The sequence below is a fragment of the Gambusia affinis genome, linkage group LG09, assembly GCF_019740435.1.
Source record: "Gambusia affinis linkage group LG09, SWU_Gaff_1.0, whole genome shotgun sequence".
Lineage (NCBI taxonomy): Eukaryota > Metazoa > Chordata > Actinopteri > Cyprinodontiformes > Poeciliidae > Gambusia > Gambusia affinis.
The window spans coordinates 12,604,366-12,628,396 of NC_057876.1; the positions used below are offsets into that span (position 1 = coordinate 12,604,366).

General features: G+C 40.4%; 1 protein-coding gene across 2 annotated transcripts; it reads right to left on the reverse strand.

The window, feature by feature from the left end:
• Nucleotides 1–2,185: 2,185 nt before the first annotated feature.
• Nucleotides 2,186–19,267, reverse strand: spon2a (spondin 2a, extracellular matrix protein). Of its 2 annotated transcripts, XM_044127745.1 has the most exons (7): nt 19,151–19,267; nt 18,790–19,037; nt 13,071–13,299; nt 10,669–10,889; nt 4,578–4,769; nt 4,095–4,266; nt 2,186–2,711 (listed from the first exon to the last, which is right to left on the reverse strand). In XM_044127745.1, exons 3-7 carry the CDS (start codon nt 13,294–13,296, stop codon nt 2,521–2,523), a joined length of 1,002 nt encoding a protein of 333 aa, XP_043983680.1. In that variant the 5' UTR covers nt 13,297–13,299; nt 18,790–19,037; nt 19,151–19,267; the 3' UTR covers nt 2,186–2,520. The 2 variants fall into 2 exon arrangements, with proteins under 2 accessions (XP_043983680.1, XP_043983679.1); XM_044127744.1 differs by lacking the exons at nt 18,790–19,037; nt 19,151–19,267 and adding an exon at nt 17,201–17,350.
• Between the last annotated feature and the right edge of the window lie 4,764 nt (nt 19,268–24,031).

Consider the following 24,031-nt stretch of genomic DNA (forward strand, 5'->3'; position numbering starts at 1 on the left):
TATACTCTTAGAAATACCAGAACATTACCCTCTGGCGGAAAACAGAACAACGATTGTCACTGGTTATAAGCAATAATCGCGTTAATTGCAGCAGTGCGAATGCAGTTGCGATAATGGAATGCTATTGCTTTTAACCACTAGGGGGTGCTGTTTTGTTTCACTGATTTGTGAAAGTAAGCTAACAGAATAATACAATACAATGGCAGATGGCAAAATACAAAAACAATACACATTTCAAGTTTATTATGAAAAATAAATATTTTTGCTAAATATAAGACACCTTATCCCTTTTATTAATTTATTAATCCCAATTGTTGTCCTACAAGTAAGGATCAGTACAGGGGCTGAACATGGAAGAAACCTCTTTAAAATCTCACTTGAAGGTGAAAAGAAGCAAAACCTTTCCTCACACAGATATCAGAGACTTGTAGATGGTTACAATAGCCTCCTAATTCAAGCTATTTCAGGCAAACTAGGTAACGTTAGCTTTTAGGGGGTAGGGTATCCTAACTTTTCTTAGCTGGGAAATATATTTCTTTTCATGTTTTTTGCTCAGTGAGTAAAACAAGGTTGTTCTCCATCCTTTAAGTGCAGTTAAATAATTTTCTTTCAGTAGATAACTAGAATATATGTCAATCTGTGAACATTTCTCTTGATTATTTAATGTAAAATTTCTTTACATGGCTGTGTGCCAATCTGACATACATTGGTCTTTGAAGAAGCTTCACATATCAGTCCTGCCTGTTGGTTAATTCTTATGGCAGGAGATATTTATAAATATGGGATTACAGTTACTTTAAAAGAGATTTACAACCCAAACATGTGTAGGTTATTTATGTAATCCAATGCTGCTATATTCCGGTGAAGGTATGCAGTAGGTCAAAGGATCTTATTGTGGATCTTTCTGTGCACATGTAAGAACAGTACTCATGTAAGAATGTAGTTGATCTGAACTATATCTGTGCAGGAATAACACTTTCTTTCTTTTAGCTTTAAAACTTCTAAAGTATTTTACATTCCATAATTTTGAACTGGATACAAGAAGCCACTTTTAAGTCAGCAGACAGACATGTGTCTTAATTCCCATAGAGCATAAGTGAGTAAAGAAATCTTTTATAAACATTGATTAAAAAGTGCTTTGTTTTACTTGTCCACATGATTTCCACTTCTTGGCTCCTCTTTATTATGTTTATTTGTTGTTAATAAATGTTCAGGCAAGTCACCTGAAATCTCATGAAATAACATGAGGAGTCGTGTGAGTTTTTCTTAAACATGTACTTCTTGTTAAGCATCAGCGTTTCCTTCGTTGATGTTGAGTTTCTTCTGCTATAAGCATCAAACCACCACAAATCATTGAACTTAATGATCAGAAACAACGATCACGTCAAAAACATCCCCTCCAGATCTTGTTAATGTCAAGAAAAAAAAAGGGGATTTATCTGCTGTCAGTCAGATCTAGAATGTCCTGCCTCAAGCAAAGGACTTTATGTATCTTGGTCTCTGATGGTAATAGACTAGAGAAAGGATAATCCGATAAATACTTTGTTTGCAGTAATGTGGGTGCTGTGAAGAAAGCTAAGACAAGCAACACTTTCAATTTACCGTCCGTCTATGTTCCAACCCCTCACCTAGGATGCTGCGACATGGGTCATTATTGATAGAACAAGGTCCCAGATACAAACAGCTGAAAAAAAGCTTTTTCCGTAGGAAGACTGGATTTGGCTTTAGAGATGGATATACTTTTAGGTATTTTTGATCATGTGTTTTAATTGGATTTTAGTTCACTGGAAAATCTTCCGCCATGTTTGTCCAAACTTTTTTTTTTTTTTTCCCCCACCAGGGGGTCCTTTTTATGGGCTCTAGTGTCCCTTTTTTCATAGTAGGCTGACAGGAAAGGGGGAAGACACGTGGCAAATGTCGTCGGGTCCGGGAATCAAACTCGCGACGGCCGCGTTGAGGACTGAAGGCCTCCAAACGTGGGGCGTGCTAGCCTCTACGCCACCGGGGCACGCCCCTGTCCAAACTTTTTTAACATAGTATTGGCACGAACACTACAACAAAATGCGCATTTATTTGAAAAAATTTAAAATGGTACCCAAATCCATTGGTTCGACACAGATTAATTCATATTTCTGGTATATTGAATGAAACATATATTTTTGGAGATAATTTACAAATGGTTGCATTTCACCTTTATTTACATTTTACAAAACAGCTCAACCTTTGGGCAAACACAAGTTGTACAACAGTTGTAAAAATAAAGTCGGACTAAATAACATTTTAACTCTTTGATCTTCATCCACCAACCAGTATGGTACTTTCAAGAGACTTCTGTTTTTTCTTAGTTCTGCTGATTTGGAGACGTCTCTTTTTGTGACAATACACATTGAGTTCTTATTGCTTCACTTCAAAAAAATCTGACAAATTCTGAACATGATAAAACACTTTTTTCAGCCCAGCACTGATAGCATAAGAGTCCAATGTTTATCACTGGTTGTTTTTATGCTCCTGCTTTGACAATTACTGGCGTTTCTTTATGCAGTTGTGTGGCACACATTCATCCTGTTCCTCCAGCTCAGGGCAGGGGCTGCCAGCGTTTGCTGGCCGCAGAAGTATGTAACGTGTGCGGTGACGAACTCCACCTCTGGAGCAGGGACCAAGACACAGACCCCAAGATGACCAGAGGGAGACTTCGCAATCCAAAGGTGTTGCTGGGTTTAAAGAGAGAGAGAGAGACAACAAGAAAATGAAGAAACACTGCCCAAATGATGCCTGTTCTGCCACAGTCATATACATGCAGACAGACAAACAGATGGACTATATCGTTCTGGAAGAGTAAATCTATGGTCTAATCTTTCCCAGGGAGGGTGAGAAGTGTGATCTTTCAAGGGTTGGAATTCACTCTTTGTCCCGTCTTAAGAATGGGACCGCTAAACTATCATACTACTCTGGCGTTGCCCCTATGCCTTTTCAATATGCAGGTCTGAACAGGTCTATTAACTATGATGGACCTACGCAGGATGTTATCCTCGTAGGTTGACATCCTACCAATGGAGAGCTATTTAACTATCTCAGTGACCTCTGCTACTGTGATGGAATGCCTTCTTCCGAGTCTTCAGTTTCTGGTTCCTTCACAGCAACGACAGGATTGAGGAGATCCTCAAAGTGCTCTTTCCACCGGTCTAAAATAACATCAGTCTGGGCCTGCAGTTCCCTAATCCAAAACCAGACAAAAAACACAGATGCTGCAGTCTGTCTTGTTTTTTCTATACTTGTGCTATTTGACAGTCTTTATAGACAATCAAGCCTTCAAGGCTTTCTTCAACCTAGCAGGTTCCATCACCTGCCAGTAGGAGGAGGTCGTTCGCCCGACAGCAGATCCTCTGGTTATCAATACAACAAACGGCAATATATTTTAGGCCATAATTCTCGAAAGCCATGTCTGCAGTGAAAGTCCTGCCCAATTCTGATTTCATCTCCCCAACATCCCTTTGGGGGATGAGAGAGATTCTCCAGGAGGCATAAGTTGAACAGGTTCCTCCACCAGACGTTCCCAGCTCACTCTCAACATATGTTTGGTTTTTACCAGATCTGTCTAACAAACCCCTGACACTGGATTCAGCTCGCTACCAGGTGGCAATGGGTTGCCACTTGGCAGCTCTCTCTTCAGCCACAGCATGTCAAATGTTAAAATTACAACACTGACCATCAAACTTTAGCCCAAGATGACCTGGTATCGAGCTCACTTGTCTCTCCTTGTGATCAACTCATGCTCAGTTAAATTGCAAAAAATTCTTTGGACTCAAAGAAGGCTGGGTAATCTGAACTGCTGTTCAGTGCAAAAGGTCAGAACCTTCCCTCTTGCAAGCTAATGCCACAAGGAGGTGACCCCTCATGCTAGTAAACTCTAAAACTGAGGCAATCAGCTGAGAGCTTGTGGGTATCCCCACATCCTGGGAAGCCCCTCTACCCAGAGTTGGGTTCCACACTGTTGTGGTTCAACCTAAATAGCAGCTCCAGCTACTTTCCTACCCTAAGTCTAAATACTTTCAGGGGTATAAATATTTTTGTGAGGAAAATCTTTGTGTTATTACCTGAGAAACGCTGAGGATTGATGGAGTTTGGCAGAATGTGATTAGAAATAGAGGTTTGGCGGTCTGGTGTTCGACGCTGTCGGGTAATCTTTATGCTGGCAATAGGTGGAAGCTCCTTCAGTCGAGGGTAGTAGAAGGAATTGGCTGGATGGTTCGGCATTTGTGATGTGATCTGAAAAGCAGTCAGCGGGCAGTTCATCAGAAAAAGCAACAGATTCTCAGTAGAACCCCCAGTGCACATTCGCCAGCTTTAAAGCACATGCTGCAAAAGGATGGATAGTCTGTTACATAAGGGGCCCCTTTTTATTTAAATCACTTCAGGTCAGACGTGAGGGCTGCCAAGCAATCATTCAGCCACAGACAGTTAAGAACGATGCCCTGTTCCCACTCTGCTTACGTACTCCAAAAACAAGACAGAGACACCAGAATTTGAGGCACCAACAGCTTAGTGAAGGACATAAACAGATGATGGTTTCTTCATACCTTTGTAATGTTTTCAGGCGGGCTGGTGGGAAAGTTGGGAGAAGAAAAAGTGAATCCACTGTCCGTTCCTGCATCATAAGGCTGGAGGTCGACGGTCACTTCCTGTTTCCACCGGTTACCCTCACAAAGATTGAGACTGTCCACACCGACAAACCAGTCAGGGCTGGGGATCATCTTCACCATCAAAGACAGCTATCAGACACAAAACACTCATGTGAGACTTCAATGTCCAAAATAGAGAGTTTCATTGAGAAACTATGAAACACTAATTATCATAATTTTGTAAAAAGGGATGACCAGATTACCAGGAAGTTAAATACCAGATGGTAGTAAAAAATACTTACAGTGCCTTGCAAAGGTACTCATAAAATTTGTGCTTCACATTAAAACCACAACCTTAATGCACTTTGTTGGGATTTTATATGATAGACCAACATAAAGTAGTGCACTTTAAAGAGGAAGAAAAATTATACATGCTTTTTCACTAGAAACTAAAATCCAAAAGCATGCATCCTACTCCGATACCCCTAAATACAATGCAGTACCACCAATGGTTTGTGAAGGCCTCAGGGGTTTGTTATTAGAGAACAAACAGCAACCAAGTGGAAAACAGGTGAGGTTGTCGAGAAATTTAAAGCAGTGTTCAGTCATAAAACAAAACCCCAAGCTTTGAACATCTCACAGAGCTCTGCTCAATCCATCATCTGAAAATGGAAAGATTATGACACAACCCCAAATCTAAGCAAGACATGATAGTCCACCTAAACTGGCAGGCTGGGAAGGAGAACATTAATCAGAGAAGCAGCCAAGAAGAGGATTGTTGTCACTATGGAGAATCTGCATACTATTAGCTGCACTCCACAAATATTAGCATGTTAGAAAAGAGGCAAGAAGAAAGCCATTGTTAAAAGAAATAGATCTAATTTGTAGTATTCTAAAACCACGTCAGGAAAGTGGTTTTAGATGATGATTGGTTACATCCTTGGTCAGATGAAACTAAACTTTTCTGGCCAGTACAGAAAGTATGGCTAGAGCTAAAGTGCAGATCACTCCTAGATTAGAAACATGTTTGTAGTTGAAAATTGACAGTGGTGAAGGTTCACCTTCCAACAGAACAATAATCCTAAACAATACATCACATACATCAAATTATATTCATATGCTAAAATGGCCCAGTCAAAGTGCAGATCTAAAAGACAGAGGATATTTGGTGAGTGTTAACCTGAGATTAACATGACCTGGTCTGACTCAGCTTGAGTGATTCTGTAAGGTAAAAATAGTAAAAAAGTCATCTCACTGAAGTGTGAGATGACTTTACCCAGAAATCATAAAAAGAGAGCTGAATGCTGAATGGACAACGCATTTTATAGATTTTATTTGACAAAAAAAAAAAAAGAAAACTTTTTCTTCAACTTCTAAATTATGCACTGCTTTTTGTTGGTTTATCACATAACATTAATATAAAAAAATACACTCTGGCTTGTGGTTGTAATATGATGATATCTGAAAATGTCCAAGGTGTAAAACTATTTGTATTTTCCACCAATGACTCAAATGGTTGCCACCATAATAATAAACCACACATGCATCCTCAGTACCATCCAAGACCCAAACGGTTTTATTCTGTCACATGTAAGGTAAGATATTGTGTAATCATAGTTGTCCAACATAACCCCATAAAAAAAACTGAACTCTATTTGAAGCTGAATAAAATAACTATTATCACTAACAAAAATATTTTATACTTTGACATGTAGATTGAAATGTAATGAAAACACTTGCTACTTTTATATAATAGCCATCAGTTCACTTTGGACTGTGCAACTGTTTAAATCCCTCTGCTGCAGAAAGTGAGATGAGAGCAGAATGAATGAAATTACAGAGATCACAGTAACATTAGCCAGGACAATAAATGCAAAAGACCTGACATCACACACATGAGCGCCGATGTAGGGATTTTGCGACTATAAAACAGAGTCTGCATGTGTGCACCCCGTCTGTCTCCCGTATGATGTATGCTTCCTGAGAAGCGGTGATCTCATCTCGGAGAGTGGATCTGGGGTCAAAACACACTGAAGTGATGGCAGAAGGCCAGACGGCAGCACATTTGAAAACTTCTCCAGTTTTGGGAAAAAAAAAAAAAAAAACGTTTGACAGTTGCTGCTCATCTTGTCGGTCTGAGAGTCGGTTTTTGTGTGTGCTTTGAATGAATCGCTGGTGTTGAACCAAACAGAGAGCGGGGACCAGCAGATCTGAGACAGAGGAATGAGATGAGTCAGGAAGACATACGAGTGTTCGTTTTTCTTCCAGTGATAAATGTTAAAAAGTAACGACTAAACCAGAAGAAGTGTTGTGGCTTTTTAGAAACATCAATGTCCTTCCTTTATGTTCTTTGAACTTCCTCCCTCTTACGCTTTTCATCTTTTTCTGAAACTCTCCTGAGCTAATCTGAAAGACGCCGCCTCTCGGCTAATTTCTTTATTATTAGCTGAATGCAATTTTGCAATACATAGGACCTAGTCAAGACCAATCTTTAAACCCTGTGTCCATCTCAGAAAACCGTTTTCAAAGACCAGAAAGCCTATCGAGCGGCTTAAAATGGCTCACATTCTGCGTCTCCATCTGGTTGAGCTCCACATTAAACAATAGTTGGATATATGATGACAGAAGCCATGTGTTTGGGATTCCTGGCGGATGTCGTGTAAACCATCGGCTGTCTTCAAAGGAATGATACAGTATTTATAAATGAGAGCGCAACAGACAATGCAACGTACTCACAGATTAAGTTATCAGCTGGATCACGTCATTAAATCATGTCCAACACAGCACACTCAATAGCTGGGCTTCGCTTCGCTTATCTGATCTAAAAACAGACCGGCACAGACGTCATATACCTAGAAGACAACACGGCCGGGTGCTGTACATTACTTATGCTTACACAAACAATGCTCACCCAAAGAGAGATCAGTTCTTTCTTTTTGCCCTCTGGTTCAAGGACTCAGAGAATTTGTCTCCTAATGTAGTTGACAATGCAAGCAGGAGACTCTCTAGACATGATAACCTTGAAAAAAAAATGCCACTTTTTAAGGGTAATTGCAATAAAAATTGAAATTGAAAAACAAGATCTAATTCTTTTAATTTGAAACAGTAAGGCACTTATCATTGCACAGATGGGCGGACGGATAAAAACCCAGATTTCATTGCATGTGGGTGTGAAGTAGAGTAGACACAAGAGGAATGGACCTTCTCTCTCAGCTGATCATACAGGTGAGAAGCAAAATAGGCCAGATAGGAACAATTTTATCAGCTGACGCGCTTAAACTGAATCAGAACTTTATTAAAGAAAGGCAACAACTTTATATCGTCTAAAGAGACCACAGACTTAGACAACTTTTTACTTTAAATTTCAGATTAATTATTATTCTTGCTAGTATCAAAACTGTGAGATGCTTGTGGACTCGTGTGTGGGGAATTGAGCCACACAAAATATGGCTTATAAGATGAAAGACAACTGGGGGAAGAAAAGAGGCAAAGACTGGGTTATAAATACTAGATGATAACATAGTCTTTATTCTAATTGATGAATAGTATTGTTACAAGCAGTTGAAACCAAAATTACACGCAACCTTTGGCAGATTTAGATTAAAAACAATTTGTATTCAAAGAAGAAGTTAATTTTTGAGAGGAAATGTAACAGGAAATAATAAAAATGTGTAAAAGAGTTTATGTTTTACAAGAATTCATCTGTTTTTATTTACCTTTTCTTCTTAAAAATGACTTATACCTTTATCTATAAGAAGTGTAAAAATCTTTAACAGAATGAGGATGAGCTGACTTTAGAGTAGTTCTTGTTAAGGGAAAACTGGCTCAAATATCCACACAAACTCCTGTGAAAGCTCCAGCAGATTTCCAACTTTTGTACTCAAAAACCAGTTGAGCATATGAGTTGCATTGTTCTATTGATCTGGTGGTTTTGTTGCATTTTCCCCCTTATCATATTGGCAAATATTTTGCACAGAAGCCTCCATGTTACTTGGCTATTGTTTTATATGTGTTTGGCTGACCATGAATAGTTTACTAAGCTGATAAGACCAAACGGGGTTACCTACAATTAGATTTCAATTTGACCTGCTTGTCTTGCAATGTGCCTTGTGATAACATCGGACGTGAATAATTACTAAATAAATACAAAGTCAACTGAGCTAAAAGCAGACGATTAATTCAAGATGCCAGATGTTTGCCTTGCTTCATAGAAGAGCATTCGTAGCATTGAGGTTTTTACTAAGAAAAGCAACAGACCAGTCAAAAGTCAGAAAAAAGCTGCATGTTGTTGAACATAAATAGAGGTAATTCTTTGTTTAATTTTTCTCAACGTAAAGCAGCTCTGGCCAACAGACATCTTCATAAATAATTTCTCAGAGGGAGGGAATGTGTATGTAGCCTAAAATCCAACCAGCTCCTTTTGTTAAATGACTTTCTCGGATTAAAAGTTACCATAAGTGTGTTTTTTTTTCTTTCTTCTATTTATTAAAATTAATGAACTATGAAAGATTTCATTGGCTCCCCCAGCGGGTCAGTACACAACACACCATACTCACCAAGTTGCATCAGATTATATCTGCTGTATCTATTCATACCAGCATCCAACATATGAAATGTTTTAAAATCTAATTGAAAACAAAGGCAAAGTAAGATGTTTTTTTGATTAAGCATTGCCGAGTGAGGATGACCGAAAATGGATTCAGACATTTATATTGAAACCACGATCTGGTTTGAAGCAACCGCTAATCAACTGAAGGCCCCTCTTTTCTGTTGGCTGGCGTTAACGTTCGTGAGTCAACCATGAGAAGAACTCTGAGCAACGACGATGCCCACTGCAGGGAAAAGGCGATTACTGTCCGAGAAGAACCCCACTGCCCCATCTGCGGTTTGTTCCCAGCCCAGATTGACAATGAATGAACTCATCTGCAGTTTATTAAAGATCACATGGAGAAGAACGGGGACTGTTGGAATTATGTTCCGTAGACAGAGAAGACCAAACACTGAAATTTTTTGGTTCAAAGCAAAAAAACGATCTGTTTGGACAAAGGAAGCACTGCGTCCAAGCAGGAGAAACTCATCCCAGATGAGAGACCCTAAACGACAAAAATGGTTTTGACATGTTTTGTTACTCATGAAATAATTTCAATCAATCATAGCAACAAATTTTGACCAACAGTGTTGGGACATTCATTCACTGACTTAATCTCTAAAGGCAAGTGAGGCCTGTAGAGCATTAAATGATGTTCTAGGTACTTTGTGACCTTCTGGATGCATCGTCTATGCACTCTTGGAGTAATTTTGGAAGACTGGCCAGTTTTCAGATGGTTTACCACGAATCCATGTTTTCTCCATTAGTGAATGATGACTCCAAGTGTGGTTCACTGGAATCCCAAACCCACTGAAATGCTTTTGTTTCTTTTCTCTTTCTTTTTTTTTTACAGGCTGAGAGATATCAATGACTTGGTTCCCTAACTATTCTTGGATATCTTTTATCCCATGCATTGTTGTCAAATAGATTCTATTTAAGGGATTTCTGCAGTAATTAGGCCTGGGTGTGGCTGGTGAAAATGATCTACTGTGGTTAAGCACAGGTAATGCATGACTTATCTTTGTGCTTGGTGATAATAACAGGATAAGTTTTATTTTAGGTTGTACATAGACAAAGCACGCTAGCTCAAAGTTTAACAAGCTAATTAACAAAAAGCAAAATTACTGGTGGGGCAATTTTCCCTTCCCTCAGACAGGAAAACTGTAGCCGCTTCTACGTGTCTGCAGTCTTTATGTTGAGGTAACTGGCATTTACTGGTATTTACTATATACAGATGGGCCCCTCCCTCGGCTCCAGTTCAGACTGAGAGCAAAGCGTGCAGGATGGATTTAGGCGTTTGCGGCTACTGAACTAAGGCACTTGGCCTAAACAAAGTCTGACAGGGTGTAGTGGAAATAAATAGGACATTACTTGGTGGGTGCAGATGCACGGTGTAACAAACCCAGTTCAAAGTGGCTGCGTGAGTGTAGATGTGCTTTTTGAAGCTTCATCGTCTCCTACCAGTGGGTTGCGGGGCACCATGAGCATCTCCGTGGAGCTGTGTCCGATCCCATTGGGAATGCCAGCTGTCCGGTACATAACTCCGACCGTGCGCTTCTTCCGGGCCTCCTTGGCTGCTTTCATCAGCTCCACCGTCACCCCGACTTCAGCAAAGCTCTGCACCCCGGGACTGGCTGAAGAGCCCTCCTCCCAGAGCCTAAAGTGGTGGTTGTGGCTCGCCGCTGTTGAGAGAGAAAAAGCAATTGAGGAAATGTGAGATGTGAGAAGTGAGATGCATGCTCACTTGACTCCTTTTGAGTGTCAATGAAGCTCCGCAGAGTCCTGAGCCAGACGATGAGATCATTTCCACCACGGAGCCTGAGTGTACTTCTACGGCTGCCTCCTACTTCCTGCATTTAAACTGATAATTCTGAGGGAATTGATCATATGCATGTGTTATTGCAAGGTTATATTCTCCGTCTTTTCCTGCAGAAACCGCAACACAGGCCGGAGCTGCCAGGATGTAGGTCAGGTTCCTGGACTTGGCAGGCAGAAGTTGGACAACAATTTATTTTAACAATTCTGAAAACCCTTAATGATGCTTTTTGTGCAGCCTGGGCCAGCAGGCTTTCTCTTCACATTCTTTTAAAAAGTTCTGGCTATCTCAGAAATCTGTTAAAAATCAGGAGCCCAGTTTTAGATTTGAACCACAGGTTCTGGAGACCCACAAAGCCACTGACCTGGGCCCGTGGTTTTAAGGGCAGAGTAAGGTTAGCCAGAAACACGCTGACAAATGCTCTGATGGTTCTGCCTTACCTTACTTTTCAGAGCTGCATAAAGACGCGTACACACACACACACACACACAGAGTCAGGATTCTAATCTTAAATAGTCTTGACACATGTATGAGCGCACACTTAGTTGCACAACTTGCCTAGCACACTTCACACACTATCTTGTTTCTCCCCATACCGCCATTACTTGTGGACCTTAATTGCATTTCCATCCTAACTAGCATGAAACCCCAGAAATTTGATAATGCATCACACTTATGCCCCACCAAGACTTCAAAGCCAACTCTTCCTAAATTGCTTGAGTATTTTTTTTATTCATGACAAAGTCCAGTCCTTCAGAGTCCTCGGCCCTATGCCCCTACTGACGTTTGCTGCAGCTTTTCTTTTTTCTTTTTTTTTTTTTATTGTCCCCTATAGTTTACCGTCTGCTCAGTGAGGCTCTTATGTTTTTGCTCCTTGGTGACAAAGACCATCCCTTTCCATGCCCATGGAAATAATTATGTCAGAACCGCTGGTGCCTGTCTCTGTTAGGAATAAGTAGGGCACTCTCCTCTTCCATGGCATCACTGGGCCACCTGGAAACCAGACATCGCTGCTACTCTGTCCCCAATGTTTTGTGATATTACTCACTTTAACCTTCTCCTATTTTGTCACATCACCATAACATACAAGAAGGGACTACTGCTATGGCGTTTTATTAAAAGAAAAATCTTTTTTTTTTTCTGTTATTGATTTATTTGATTTTTAAATTCTCAGCAACAAGACATAAAGTTTTTTTTGTTTTCTTGTGCTTGAAAGCACTGATCAAAGCATGAGAAGAGGAATTTCTCTTTGAAAACTTCTCATTGTGTGGTTTATATGTAGATATGTGAATCATACTTGTGTAAACGTGCAGTTCAAATTTCAGCTAAGGCAGTTATCAAAAAACTTAAGCCCTCCTGAATTGGTGCAAGCACAAAAAAGTATAGTGATTCAAACTGAAAAGGGATTTAGCTGTATGAAAGCTACATTTGTCCACGTCATTTTTCCATCATCAAAGTCTAGTTTTACTGTTTTAATGATTAATTTATGCTTTTCCAATGTTTTTTGCACAATATTTGCTGAATGCAGCTGGGTGTAGTATAATGTACCCAAGAGTTGGTGAAGGTTTGTAGTCGTACAAGTATTTTAAGTATCACGTATTGTTGGTCATGCTGGCTTTCAGGTTTGAATATTTCTCTGAATTCTTGCGTTTTCTGATCACTTCATTCTTTAGTCATGTTCTTTTCCGCAGCTTTTCCTCAGATTTTGGTTCAAACTTTTGTTCTTGCGATCCACTTTGTATTCTCTGATCCCTGCTCATGTTGTTTCCACCTCCTTGCATCTGCAACACATTCAGTTAATCAGACTCGCCTGTTTAGGTAATCATGTCAATATGCCCAACTCTTTTCAGCCCCATTTTGGAACCAAGTGATTTGCCTGACAGCCGATAGAAAAACAAAGAGAAACACCATCTGGTAGTTTCTTTGACCTTTTTTTTTTTTTTTTTTTTTTTTAAATTCACCGGTAATAAAATCTTCTACCAGTGTTACGTATGACGCTTTTATTTCATTCCAAAAGCACTCTAAAGAGAAGCCATATTTTTCTCACCTATGAGTTTGGACCACTGCGCTGGGGGTCGGAACAGGGGATACTGCTTCGGAAACGCCTGCGGGCTCCAGTGACCTGTAAAGACCAGGATGTAGGAAGCGGGACCCTTGGCTGTGCAGCCCGTTCCGTTGAGGGGTTGCAGAGGCTCGGCAAACGCGAAATGAAACTTCACCAGCAAAACAAGTAGCTTGTGCAGCCAACCACAGGCCGGGTGCTCTGAAGACATCCTCTGCAAGGAAGGAAAAATGACAAACTGGGTTATTCCTCCAGCTCCGACATGATTCCTGAACAAAGTCTGAGAAGGAGGTTGAAACTGTAAACTGGGAGGCACATTTAAAGATCAAATGTGTTTGGGCACATAATCTTGGCTTGGGAGGAAACAAAAAGGAAGACTAGCCTGAACATTTAGGAAGCCGAGCCCTGGACAATCCTGGAAAATAAAAGGAGACGGGGAAAATTCCACATCCCTGCCCTGGTATCACAACACAGACGTTTCATCTGAGAACAAAGCTTGTTGAACCTTCTGACCCTTGAGCTTTCACCTTCTGGGCTGGGCACGGTGTGTGTGTGTGTGTGTGTGTGTGTGTGTGTGTGTGTGTGTTGATCTCCAGCCAATCTCGAGCTATGCGACAACAGCTAATATTCAGCAGGAATGTGTGTTGCAGGAGCTGCCCTGAAATAAAACAGCACATATGACATGTCTGAGGCTGGATGTGAAATCTATCTGACCTCACCGACTGACCATCCACTGACCCGCAGCTGAGTCAGACAGACTCGCACTTTATTTAGAGGCAGAGAGGGGAGGAGGGCATGTGCGCAGCCATCACTGCAAACACTTTTCACCATATTTTAACGGGGCGAAGGAGAGTAACGGAGGGAAAATGTGTGTTTTCATTTCTCCCAAATCTTTAGCCAAAGTTTTCTGCCTTATTTAGATGATGGCCAAAAGTTGGACTGCAGTGTTACATTCACAATGTCAATGCTAAGCGGTCAAATCACCATTAGAGAAAATTGTAAATATATCTTAAATCATCCACTTGATTTCCATTTTATGTGTATTTGAGGTTAAAACTTTTTCTAAGAGCATGCAGGGGTTTCTAAAAGTATTGATTCTCTGCTAAATTTTGTGACAATGTAACCAAAAATGTCTAAATGTTGCAATTTCAACATAGATTAATAAAGTCAAGCATGATGGTGATCTGAAAGGAGATATTTTGACTAGCAAACCTTTTCACAAATAAAAATCACAAGAAGTTTGCGTGGACTTGTATTTAGTATCCCTGAGTCGAAGAACCTTTTACTGCAAAAAAGGTTTGGTGTGACTTGCACTTTTGGGGTGAAGCTCTGCCTGCTTTTAACCTTTAGCATAATCATGATGCTGCCACCACCAGGTTTTATGAGGGATGTGACATATTAAACTGTGATACATTAAAATGGCATGTTAGCTTTCTTCTGCACATCATTTTTCATGTACGTTTTGGTCATTTTTGGTCTGATCTCACCAGAGCAGCGTCTTCCTACATGGCTTGTTGCACAGTGCAAATGGGACTTCTTCTAATTTATGTCTCACTAAGTTTGCATTTGCGGCTCTAAACGTCATTACGACTTTATCCCTGAACTCTCTGTCGAGCTTCTTAGCTGTTTGTTCACTAATAACAAAAATCTGACGCCTTTAAAGAACAGCTGGATTTATGTTAATATTAAATTACAAACAGGCGAATTTTCCACACCTTTTATTAACAAAAATGTGATTTTTGAGCTTCTTTATTATGGAACATTTGCTTGCAGTGTTGGCTGCTTTATGTTTGATTTATTCCTTTGCATTATTTTGACATATTTCTTCGCTTCTGATGCAGAAGTAAATATTTTCCTGCCGTTTCTCTCTGTTTTCAGCTTTATTTCCGAATTGCATTACAAATAAACACAAAAACGCAATTCCAAGTCCATATGTTTGACTTCTCGTTTTACTGAAAGCCGACTAGGCAGAGTAGAAGATTCCTATTTCTATTGACATTCTACAAGAATGCAAAGGGCCAACCCGGTGTGTTTCTATGGTATTGCTAATACTCCAAGCAGCTGCAGAATGCAGACAGTTAAATTTGGGTTAGTCAACACACACACACACACACACGTCCACGCACACACACCATCAACACACCTAACACCCGTGTCTTGCTGCATATTGTCCCTGAAGTCTATTTCCAGAGGTCAGATTGAATTACTCAGCCAACATAGCTCTAAATGTCCAACTCTGACACTTTTTTTGACCGCAGCCTCGCATGTCGCTGATCTTTTGATCAGTTCCCCATCTGTACTGAATGCAGATTAACAGCCGCCCATAAATACACCTGCAGTATGGAGACACATAGCCCACCTTTTATCACGGCAGGGAGAAATATGAAGATTTGGATGTTCAACCAATTCCTAAGGTCACTTCTCTGGCTTCTGCAAAGACTTAAAAGATTCCTAAAACTGGCTCTCTTTTTTTCTTGCCTCTTCAACACTATTTTTGGTTTAGTAAACCCCCTGACCTTCCTCCTGAACTCATCTTTTATTTTATTTCCTTTATTTAACCAGGTAAACCCCGTCGAGATCTAGATCGCATTTTCCTAAGTGGGACCTGGGCAGAAGTCTGCCAGCCACATCAAAGCTGCAACACACTTCTGATAACCTGATATTTCTTGAATTTGCACATAAATATTAACAAAAATAACCAGCAGACAGATTAATGAGAGCCCGCGGTGATTCTGGCGTGCAAAAATACACACTTGCACCTGCAGCCCAGGCCCATTGTGATCTCATCAGCCAGCACAGACTCACACGGAAGAGAATTTTTTTTTTTTTCTTTCCCTGTCGGGCATAAGACACAATAAAACCTTTCAGGCACCTTCCCTGTGCTGTTAGAGAAGCTTCATGCAGCGATAATGCAAACATTCAACCTCGTCCCGTAAATTTGGTCATTCAGATCTGCACACATACACAGATTTTTAACAAGGAGCTGACAGGGAAGGCAATTTTCTTTTTCCTTTTTTTTTTTTCCCTTGAAAATCTTTTATTGGGCAACATTAGCAGAATCAGGAGTTTGTTCAGGACGAGAAAAAAATAAAAAACAAAAGATGCAACCATCTGTGTTGAATTATCCTTTTCATGCACGCCTGATCCGTGTGCAGATCTCTGGTGGAGCTACAAGGAGAAAGACGGACACTTAGACAGGTGTGGACATAACAGGAGGTGAGAAATTTCATCAAGGCAGCTAAGGGGTATGTGCAATAACTGATTATTCTAAAGTACTTTTAGATACACTACTGACAGAAAGCGTAGAAAGGATGGACATTTGGACAATTTGTGGGTGGACTTCAGTGAAATAACATGTAACTCGAAGAAGGAATATATTACCACCTTCCTAAAATAAAGGCCTATGTCACTTTTTGTCAAAGGTGATTTTTGCAAAACAAATAAACTAATAAATAAAAATAAACTCTATTTTTTGCCAAAAGATGATTTAGACAAAAAAAATTACTTTCGACAAAAAACTACTTTTACAAACATTATTTTTTTTACCAAGGTCGCCATATGCAAAAAGTCTAAAGGAAAATTGCCAAAATGTGTAGATTGTTTTAAAAGACATTTGATTCATTCAGGTGAAAGAATAAGAAAAAAATGTCTTTTATATATATATATATATATATATATATATATATATATATATATATATATATATATATATATATGCTTCTTGTCAAAGCGCAAGACAATGTAAATGCATACTTTAAAGCAGAAAAACACAAACATGTCTCAATAATAAGAAGTCATGTTCACCTGAATTGTTGTGAAAACTATTCATCTTCTGCAGTTGGTTTCCAAATTCGACCACAGGCACGCTCAGTTGTATTTCAATTACTCATAAATTGCATGTTGACATTGATTATTCAAAGCATTTACACAAATACATGCTACATTTAGCTTACATTTACTGTAAGTTGTTTTTTTTGTTGTTGTTGTTGTTTTTTTGTTAAAAGAAAAGACAGAAACTTCCTGGATGCTTCCAGACCACCAGAACATAAGGGCCAGACTCCTGCAGGCTCGGTGTGTGTTGAATGGATGACGGGAGCTCTGTGTGTGTTCCCTACCTGCGTTGGGTCAGTCGGAGAAGCAGCAGCACAACCACAGGGAGGATTCAGCTCTGCTCACTTTCCTCTCCACTGTAACTGGCACAACCTCATCAGTCTTTCTTGCTCGGTGGGCTCCCTTTATCTTTTTCCAGATTTCTCTCCTCCTACCTTCTCTCTCTCTCATTGTATCTCCTCATATTACCCTCCTCTCACTCTCTTTCTCCTCCCCCACTCGCCCCTCACCTCTCCTTGTATGGAAAGGCAGTTAACAGTCTTTGCTCCTCTCTCTTTTTCTCTCTCTCTCTCTGTCGTTCAATGTGCCTCAATTCCCAGAAGGCAGTTAACATCCCTCCAGGCAAACACCCCAAAGTGTTGTCTAGTTTTTGGTGCACAGTTGCTAAAAGAAAGGCAGTAAAATTGAAAGAGTTACGAGGACTTCGGCTCCGCAGACAGACATGCGACCTGCCTGACAAAGGAGGGGAATCTGGACAGAAGCACTGGCTCTGATTTCAGCAGATAATTTCAGTTTGATTGGAAATCAGAGAGAATCAAAGGGGTTTTAAATGGTTTCCGTATCTTCTTCTTTTTTATTATTATTACTTCCTCTCTGTTTTAAACAACTCCATCTCCAGATCCCACTGTGATTCAAGCAGGAGGAATCCCATTTCTTCAGGTTAGAGTGTGTAAAACGTCGTGATTATGTGCAGCAGAAAAAAGAAAAAAACACAAAAGCGATTCCCCACAGCTGGGACGCACATGGACAGCCAGGGAGGTTTCTGTTATCAGGAGCCACTTGTGAATATGTTGAAACTGAGGATAACAGAGACACTGTTTGAACATGTTAGAGTCTTAAAACAGCCACTTTAACAGAAGGCTTCAAAAGGAACAAAGCAGCTACCTGTATGCCCTCACATGCACAGCCTGGCAAGGAAACGTCAGTGTGTAAAAACTCCAAAACCTTTCCCAATTTCTCATGTGTGGCTTGATAATGTGATACAATCCTGACGAGGACTACAGTCCCTGTCAGGATTGTATCACATTACTACAGTCTTACGACTGACAGTCCCCTCATACTGAACGTGTGACTACAGTCCCCGTCGTACGTTCATATGAGAAGGGTTATTTACACAGTAAATGCTGACGAAAACCATGTTGGAGCATCAACTTTTACAGCAGGTAAACGTGAACAGGAGCATACATTTCCCGTTTACTTTTCCAAGCCTGGAGGGATGAACTGAAGACCTGGACTCTGACTACATGCACTACAGACAAGAGAAGACAGAAAATCGGATTAAATGTGTGTGGTTTCTATATATTTCAGTTATTGAGAATTCAGTAGTTGTGTAGTTATCTCCTGATCTGAGTTGCGGATGCCACTATTGATTTCCACGATCTAATGAATTATTTCAGATCATGAAAGGACTCTGGTTGCACATTGTTGTGTTTGTTAGGACTGTTGTATCATAGCAAGAAAGTCCAGGGTTTAAATCCCAGCCTTTGGTCTTCAAGCGTGGAGTTTGCACGAACTCCTCTGGGTCGAAAGAATGTTTTTGTGCAAAACATGGCATAATGTTTTGGAGAGATAACATTTCTGGAGAGAGACTTACACAGTTTGAGCGGTATGATGAATGTCTTCAAAGCGTCGTTTTTACAGCTATGTCATCGTTGCGCATGTAAAACCTCACAAGTGAGACGTGAAATGATCACGTGGAGAAAGTGGAGACTTTCTGCCGCTTCTGTTCACTGCCTCTACATTCGCACAAGCAGTGCATCGCAGAAACAAAACATCCTGACGGTGATTTGGGCATGTGGTCAGGACGCCTCCTGGACTCCTACAGACACGTTGATGCCTGTGCTGAGAGGAGCAAAGATATTCTCAACCGGTGCGAAAAAGAAAATCACAGACCTTCTAGGAATAAGCAGCTGGTGATGACGAGCAGAAAAGGGAAGAAGGAAAAGCAGACTTACGGGTATCCGGTAACAATTTAGTTTTTATGTCCTGCAGTCTAAAGGAGTCGTTTAAGTAGATATATGTCCCTCCATCTGTTTTCCCGTCATTACGGCATTGATTCATCTTTTTGATTTGCATCCAGTCCTGCATCCTTCACCCAGTCTGTTCTGCTGCGATGCAGGAAAACTCCCCTGCTTCCGCTTGCTGATTGATAACAATGAGCTCAGCGAGCAGGCAGACTGATATTTAGTTTCAAACAACATTTTGAGGTCGGTCAGGTGTGCATGCGACACGTAAAATCACCTAAGCTCACAATGGCAGATAGAGCGTGAGTGTTTCTGAAAACTGGAACTAATGATGGCTGTGATTATTGTAAAAAAAAAACCACACACACACCCACGCACACACACACACACACACGGGATATTAGCATTAGGACACCAGATACAGCAGCAGATCTGCCGGGCTGACGCAAAACTCCAAGATAGATGGAAGTTTTCCTCTCGTTCTCATCAGTCAATCATGAGCTCGCGTCAGCGTTACTCCAGTGAGTGAAGTCAGAAGGGGGAAAGCCATGAGCTAATGACAGAACGCCTCCACCAGACAGACGCAGAGAAGAGAGGAGAAGGAAAAAAAGCAACATTGGAAAGAGATCAGGCATTCAGCTGAAGCTCACATTTATGCCATTTTTGGTCTAAATTTTTAACAAACAGAACGTTCTGATCTATCTAGTAAGAGAGATGGTTCATGTGCCTCACAAAAGTACTCACACCCCTTCATGTTATTATTTTTATTTATTTATTTTATTTTTTTACATTTCATCACAAAATGCTAACGATATCCGTCCTCCCTTCAACTCTGACCAGGCTCTCTGACCAAAGCCATCCCCGCCACCTGATGCTGCCTCACCGAGTAGTGACAGCTTTACATGGGTAAGACTTTCATTCAGCTATGTCTTTCTTCTTAACAGATATGTGAGTTTATACCTGTCATATGCAGCAGTTCTTCCACCTGAGCTGTGGATCTCTGCATGTCCACACAGGCGGTTTAGGTGGATATTAATATTGTTTTATCCACCTGTCTCTGAGGCCTTCCCAACACAGTTGGGTCAACAAAATTACACAGATGTTGACTCTCTTTACCGCTTACAAGACCTTTTGAGGGCAACTTGTAGCATTAGATTTTCTACAGGCGGATCAGAGGGAAAAGTGGGCAATCTGAACTGATCATGCAATTGCATTCCACACACACGTTAATTTTCTTTTGGCACATTTTGAAAACTATTTATGCATTTCCTTGTCACGACCAAAACTATGCGCCGCTTTGCGACGGCCTGTGAAATAAAACCCCAGTTAAAACACGCTGAAGTTTCTGGTTGCAACGTGACAAGAACGAAAAGCTCGACAGGTATGAATGCTTCTACCAGGTGTGGTTTGTGTCTTTTGGAAAGTACAAGTTAAACCTTACGAACCTGTGGATTTTGAGGAGCTATTCTCAGCTGAAGACTGTCAACAATTACAGTGCACATTTATGGAGCGCGCGCGGCAGAAGTGGGTCAAACAGAACAAACACGGCTGAGATAATTATAACGAACACAACCCGGTGAAGTCATTTCTGTAAACTCGGACAAGCTTCTCAGGCAATTTAGAGATGATCTTAAGTGGCTAAGAGTCCATAAAAATCGGACACAGATGTCTACAGATGGTCAGAGAGCTGAATGCAGATCCAATCATTTAAACAAGGATGTGAATCACCCGCTTCGTGGTGCTCCGTGTAAACACGGTGATGAAAACCAGGTTAAACCCCAAACCCAGGATGCTAATGTACTTACAAGTACACTCCAGAGACAAAAAGAAACTTCTTACTCCAGACCACACATGCAGTACCAATCATTTTTGCACTGATTACCGACTTGATCAGAATTAAACCAGCAGAGAAAAACAAAAAAAAAAAACAATCAATACAGATTAAATGAACAGTTTAAGGTTATAATAAAATTGAAAACCGAGCTCTGAACGGGACGCAGTATTTGAGTCCTTTATAGGCTGAAATAATATTCGATCATTCCAGAGACAACCCAAGACAAATATTTATCCCGCTGCCTTCGGGTTGGTGGTACGATCCATCCAAGTGGGATACTTTGTCTGCCTGGAGACTAATCCATCACATGGGCAAGTATGCAAAAGCATGCCATACATTACCACACACCCCCTGATCTGTCAAGCTGCCCCCATTAAGGTTCAACGCTGTTATTTTTTTGTTGACTTTCTCATGCCAGAGTGAGGTTATTTCGGTTTTAAGGAGAAAATCTGGAAACTAACACTTGTGGTTGAAAACACTTTGCTTCAGACAAATGGAAGAAATATAAGGCTGAAAGAAAAAGGAAAAAAAACTGTGGACAATTAAAAGACATGTATTTCAAATTGGAAAGGTCTCAAGTGTTTGAATTTGATAAAAAAAAGACACCATGTTGTATTAATTTTCTAACAAACACAGAATCAAACACTCAACACATTTAATAAACAACAACAACAAAAAAAAACATTCTGAAAGAAGAAAAAAGGCAGACATCTGGAAACTGGCAGAAACAAAAAACCACCTTGTTCTTCACCAAAATCCGATGCACACTGACCCATTTTACAGAGCACTTATCTGAATTTACGGACTCAGAAGCAGTGTGGAAACCGAGGGTTCACGTTTTACTGGTTTAACTGTGTTCTCCCACAAGTGATGAGGCCTCAGTGCCTACTCCAGCGCTAAACGAACAAGCAAGGGGGGAAAAAAAGCAAAAAAAAAAAAAAAAAAAGCTAAAATCTCTGGTGGTGCAGCGTGGCAGCTGAGAGAAGATAGGAACTGTACGACGTCAGGTTGACGAAGGAGTTGGACGAAGTGTGTTTGAAGTGCGAGTCACATCCGGTAAAACCCAGCTATCATCCTGGGCCTCTTGCAACTTCTGAGAAGTGGACAAACAGGTGATTGTGCAATACGTCTAACCCTACTTCACATTTCTTTTGTATTCAGTCCCCTTTGCTGCGATTCCTCTAAATGCAGTAAAATTCAGCAGCACCAGCTGCTGTCAACAGCCTCTCAATTAGCAAACAATCATTTATTCTCTGCATAAAGTGGAGCGGTGCCAACTCTGGAGGAGCAACACATCTGCTGACATACGAAACAACGTTGTGCAATCAATGCATCTTGCCTTTCTGAATGTGTGTCAACAGGAGAGGAATGGCTGAAGAAATTATTTGCAGTTCGCCACAATCAGCGTAGGAGACACAGCAAACATGAGGAAGAAGGTGCTCTGGTCCGAGACGAAGATTGAACTTTCTGGTCCACATGCGAAACGCCGTGTGTGACGTCATGACCCACAGCACCCGTTACCCACATGCAGTGGTGGCAGCATCATGCCATGGGGAGTCTTTTCTTTATCAGGATAGGGTATCAGAACTGACAGCATGGAGGGGCAGAGCAAGACTGGAAGAAAACATGTTAGAGGAAGTGCAAGACTTCAGATTGGGGTCAAGGTTCACTTTCCAGCAAGTAAAGAACCCTAAAAATTTGAGGTGAGATACCGAATTTCATGGTACAGTATAGCTCCAGTGTCTCCGATAACGATTCAGATGCTTGATATGTTATCAAACTTCTGACCTCTAGGTGTTTTATGATAAGCAGAAAAACGTGTGCATGCATCAACTCCTGCAATAAAAGGGCAAAAATCGTATAATTTGAGAACACATCAAAACACATCAACTCTACCTTTTTTGAGGTAGAGTTGAGTGAGAATCTGAAACTAAAGTATCGATCTTAGCATGCCAGTGAGATTGGAATGATACCAGTGTCAGTATTATTCAAATACTGACTTAATATCAATATTATTGATATTTTAGATCGATCTGCAAATCCAACCACAGAGCTAAAATGAAATGGTTTAAGATTAGAGATCCTGATGTGGTCTTATTGACACATCTGCTTTAACACACTTGAATGGTATAACTAATGAATTAACTGGTCCCAGTAGAACTTGACTACATGCCGGGGAGGTAAATCAGCCATTTGTCTCAGGTGTGTTGAACCAGGGACTCGTTTTCAAAGCTGTTAGACACCGAGGTGTCTAACATTCAGACTTAAATCTAAATCGGATTTAGATGCTTCTCTCTCAACAGGGATCGACTTCCCTGAGAAAAAAAAACAAACAACTAAACAACTTGAGAACACCAGCAAAGAGATGGTCGGTAGCATAATTATTCCCCGAAACATTTTAAATGTAGGTTAAAAATCTCACTTTTTGTCCCATCAGATCGATGTGTCCCCTACACAACCTTTACAATCTGTAAACCAGACTTCTCTCAACAAGGCTTTCTTTTTGCCTCTCTTTCACAAATGACCAAGTCGTCCTTTCAATAGTTTTTCCCACCTCGGCTGCTGATCTGTGCAGCTCCTCTGAGTGTGTTATGGGGCTTCTGATTACTCTCTTCTTAGCTCAACAGCCATGTCTTGGTTAGTACAGTCGTGCCAATCCGCTGACTGTTTTCAATTTTATGAAAGGATGATTTAAAAGGGGCAAAATTCAGAAGACCCATAATCACAGATTTTTTTTTTTTTTTTTTACAATGAATGAAACATATCTTTTTTACTTCTACTTTGCAATTATGCAGCACTTTATTGTTGGTACTTCATAGAAAATGCCAATAAATACCTTTATGTTTGTGGTTGTAATGTTAGAAAATTAACTGCTTTGTAATTTTAGCTTTGCAGGGCACTAAAATTGCCTCGGTGTCAATAACTGGGATAAGACAATCCTTGGGAATCACTAAATAAATACCAACAATGAATCGCTGACTGTTTAAGAAAAGTCTCCCGGTTATATGCATGTGGAAGCAATTTTAGAGCCCATAATC

Excerpts from the sequence above, each read along its gene's own strand:
- spon2a (XM_044127745.1), bottom strand. The coding sequence starts at position 13,296 with ATGTCTTCAGAGCACCCGGCCTGTGGTTGGCTGCACAAGCTACTTGTT. Across the intron at positions 10,890-13,070 it reads GCAGTGGTCCAAACTCATAG|CGGCGAGCCACAACCACCAC; the intron begins GTGAGAAAAATA and ends CTCTCTCAACAG. Across the intron at positions 4,770-10,668 it reads TGGTGCCCCGCAACCCACTG|CTGTCTTTGATGGTGAAGAT; the intron begins GTAGGAGACGAT and ends TGTGTCTGATAG.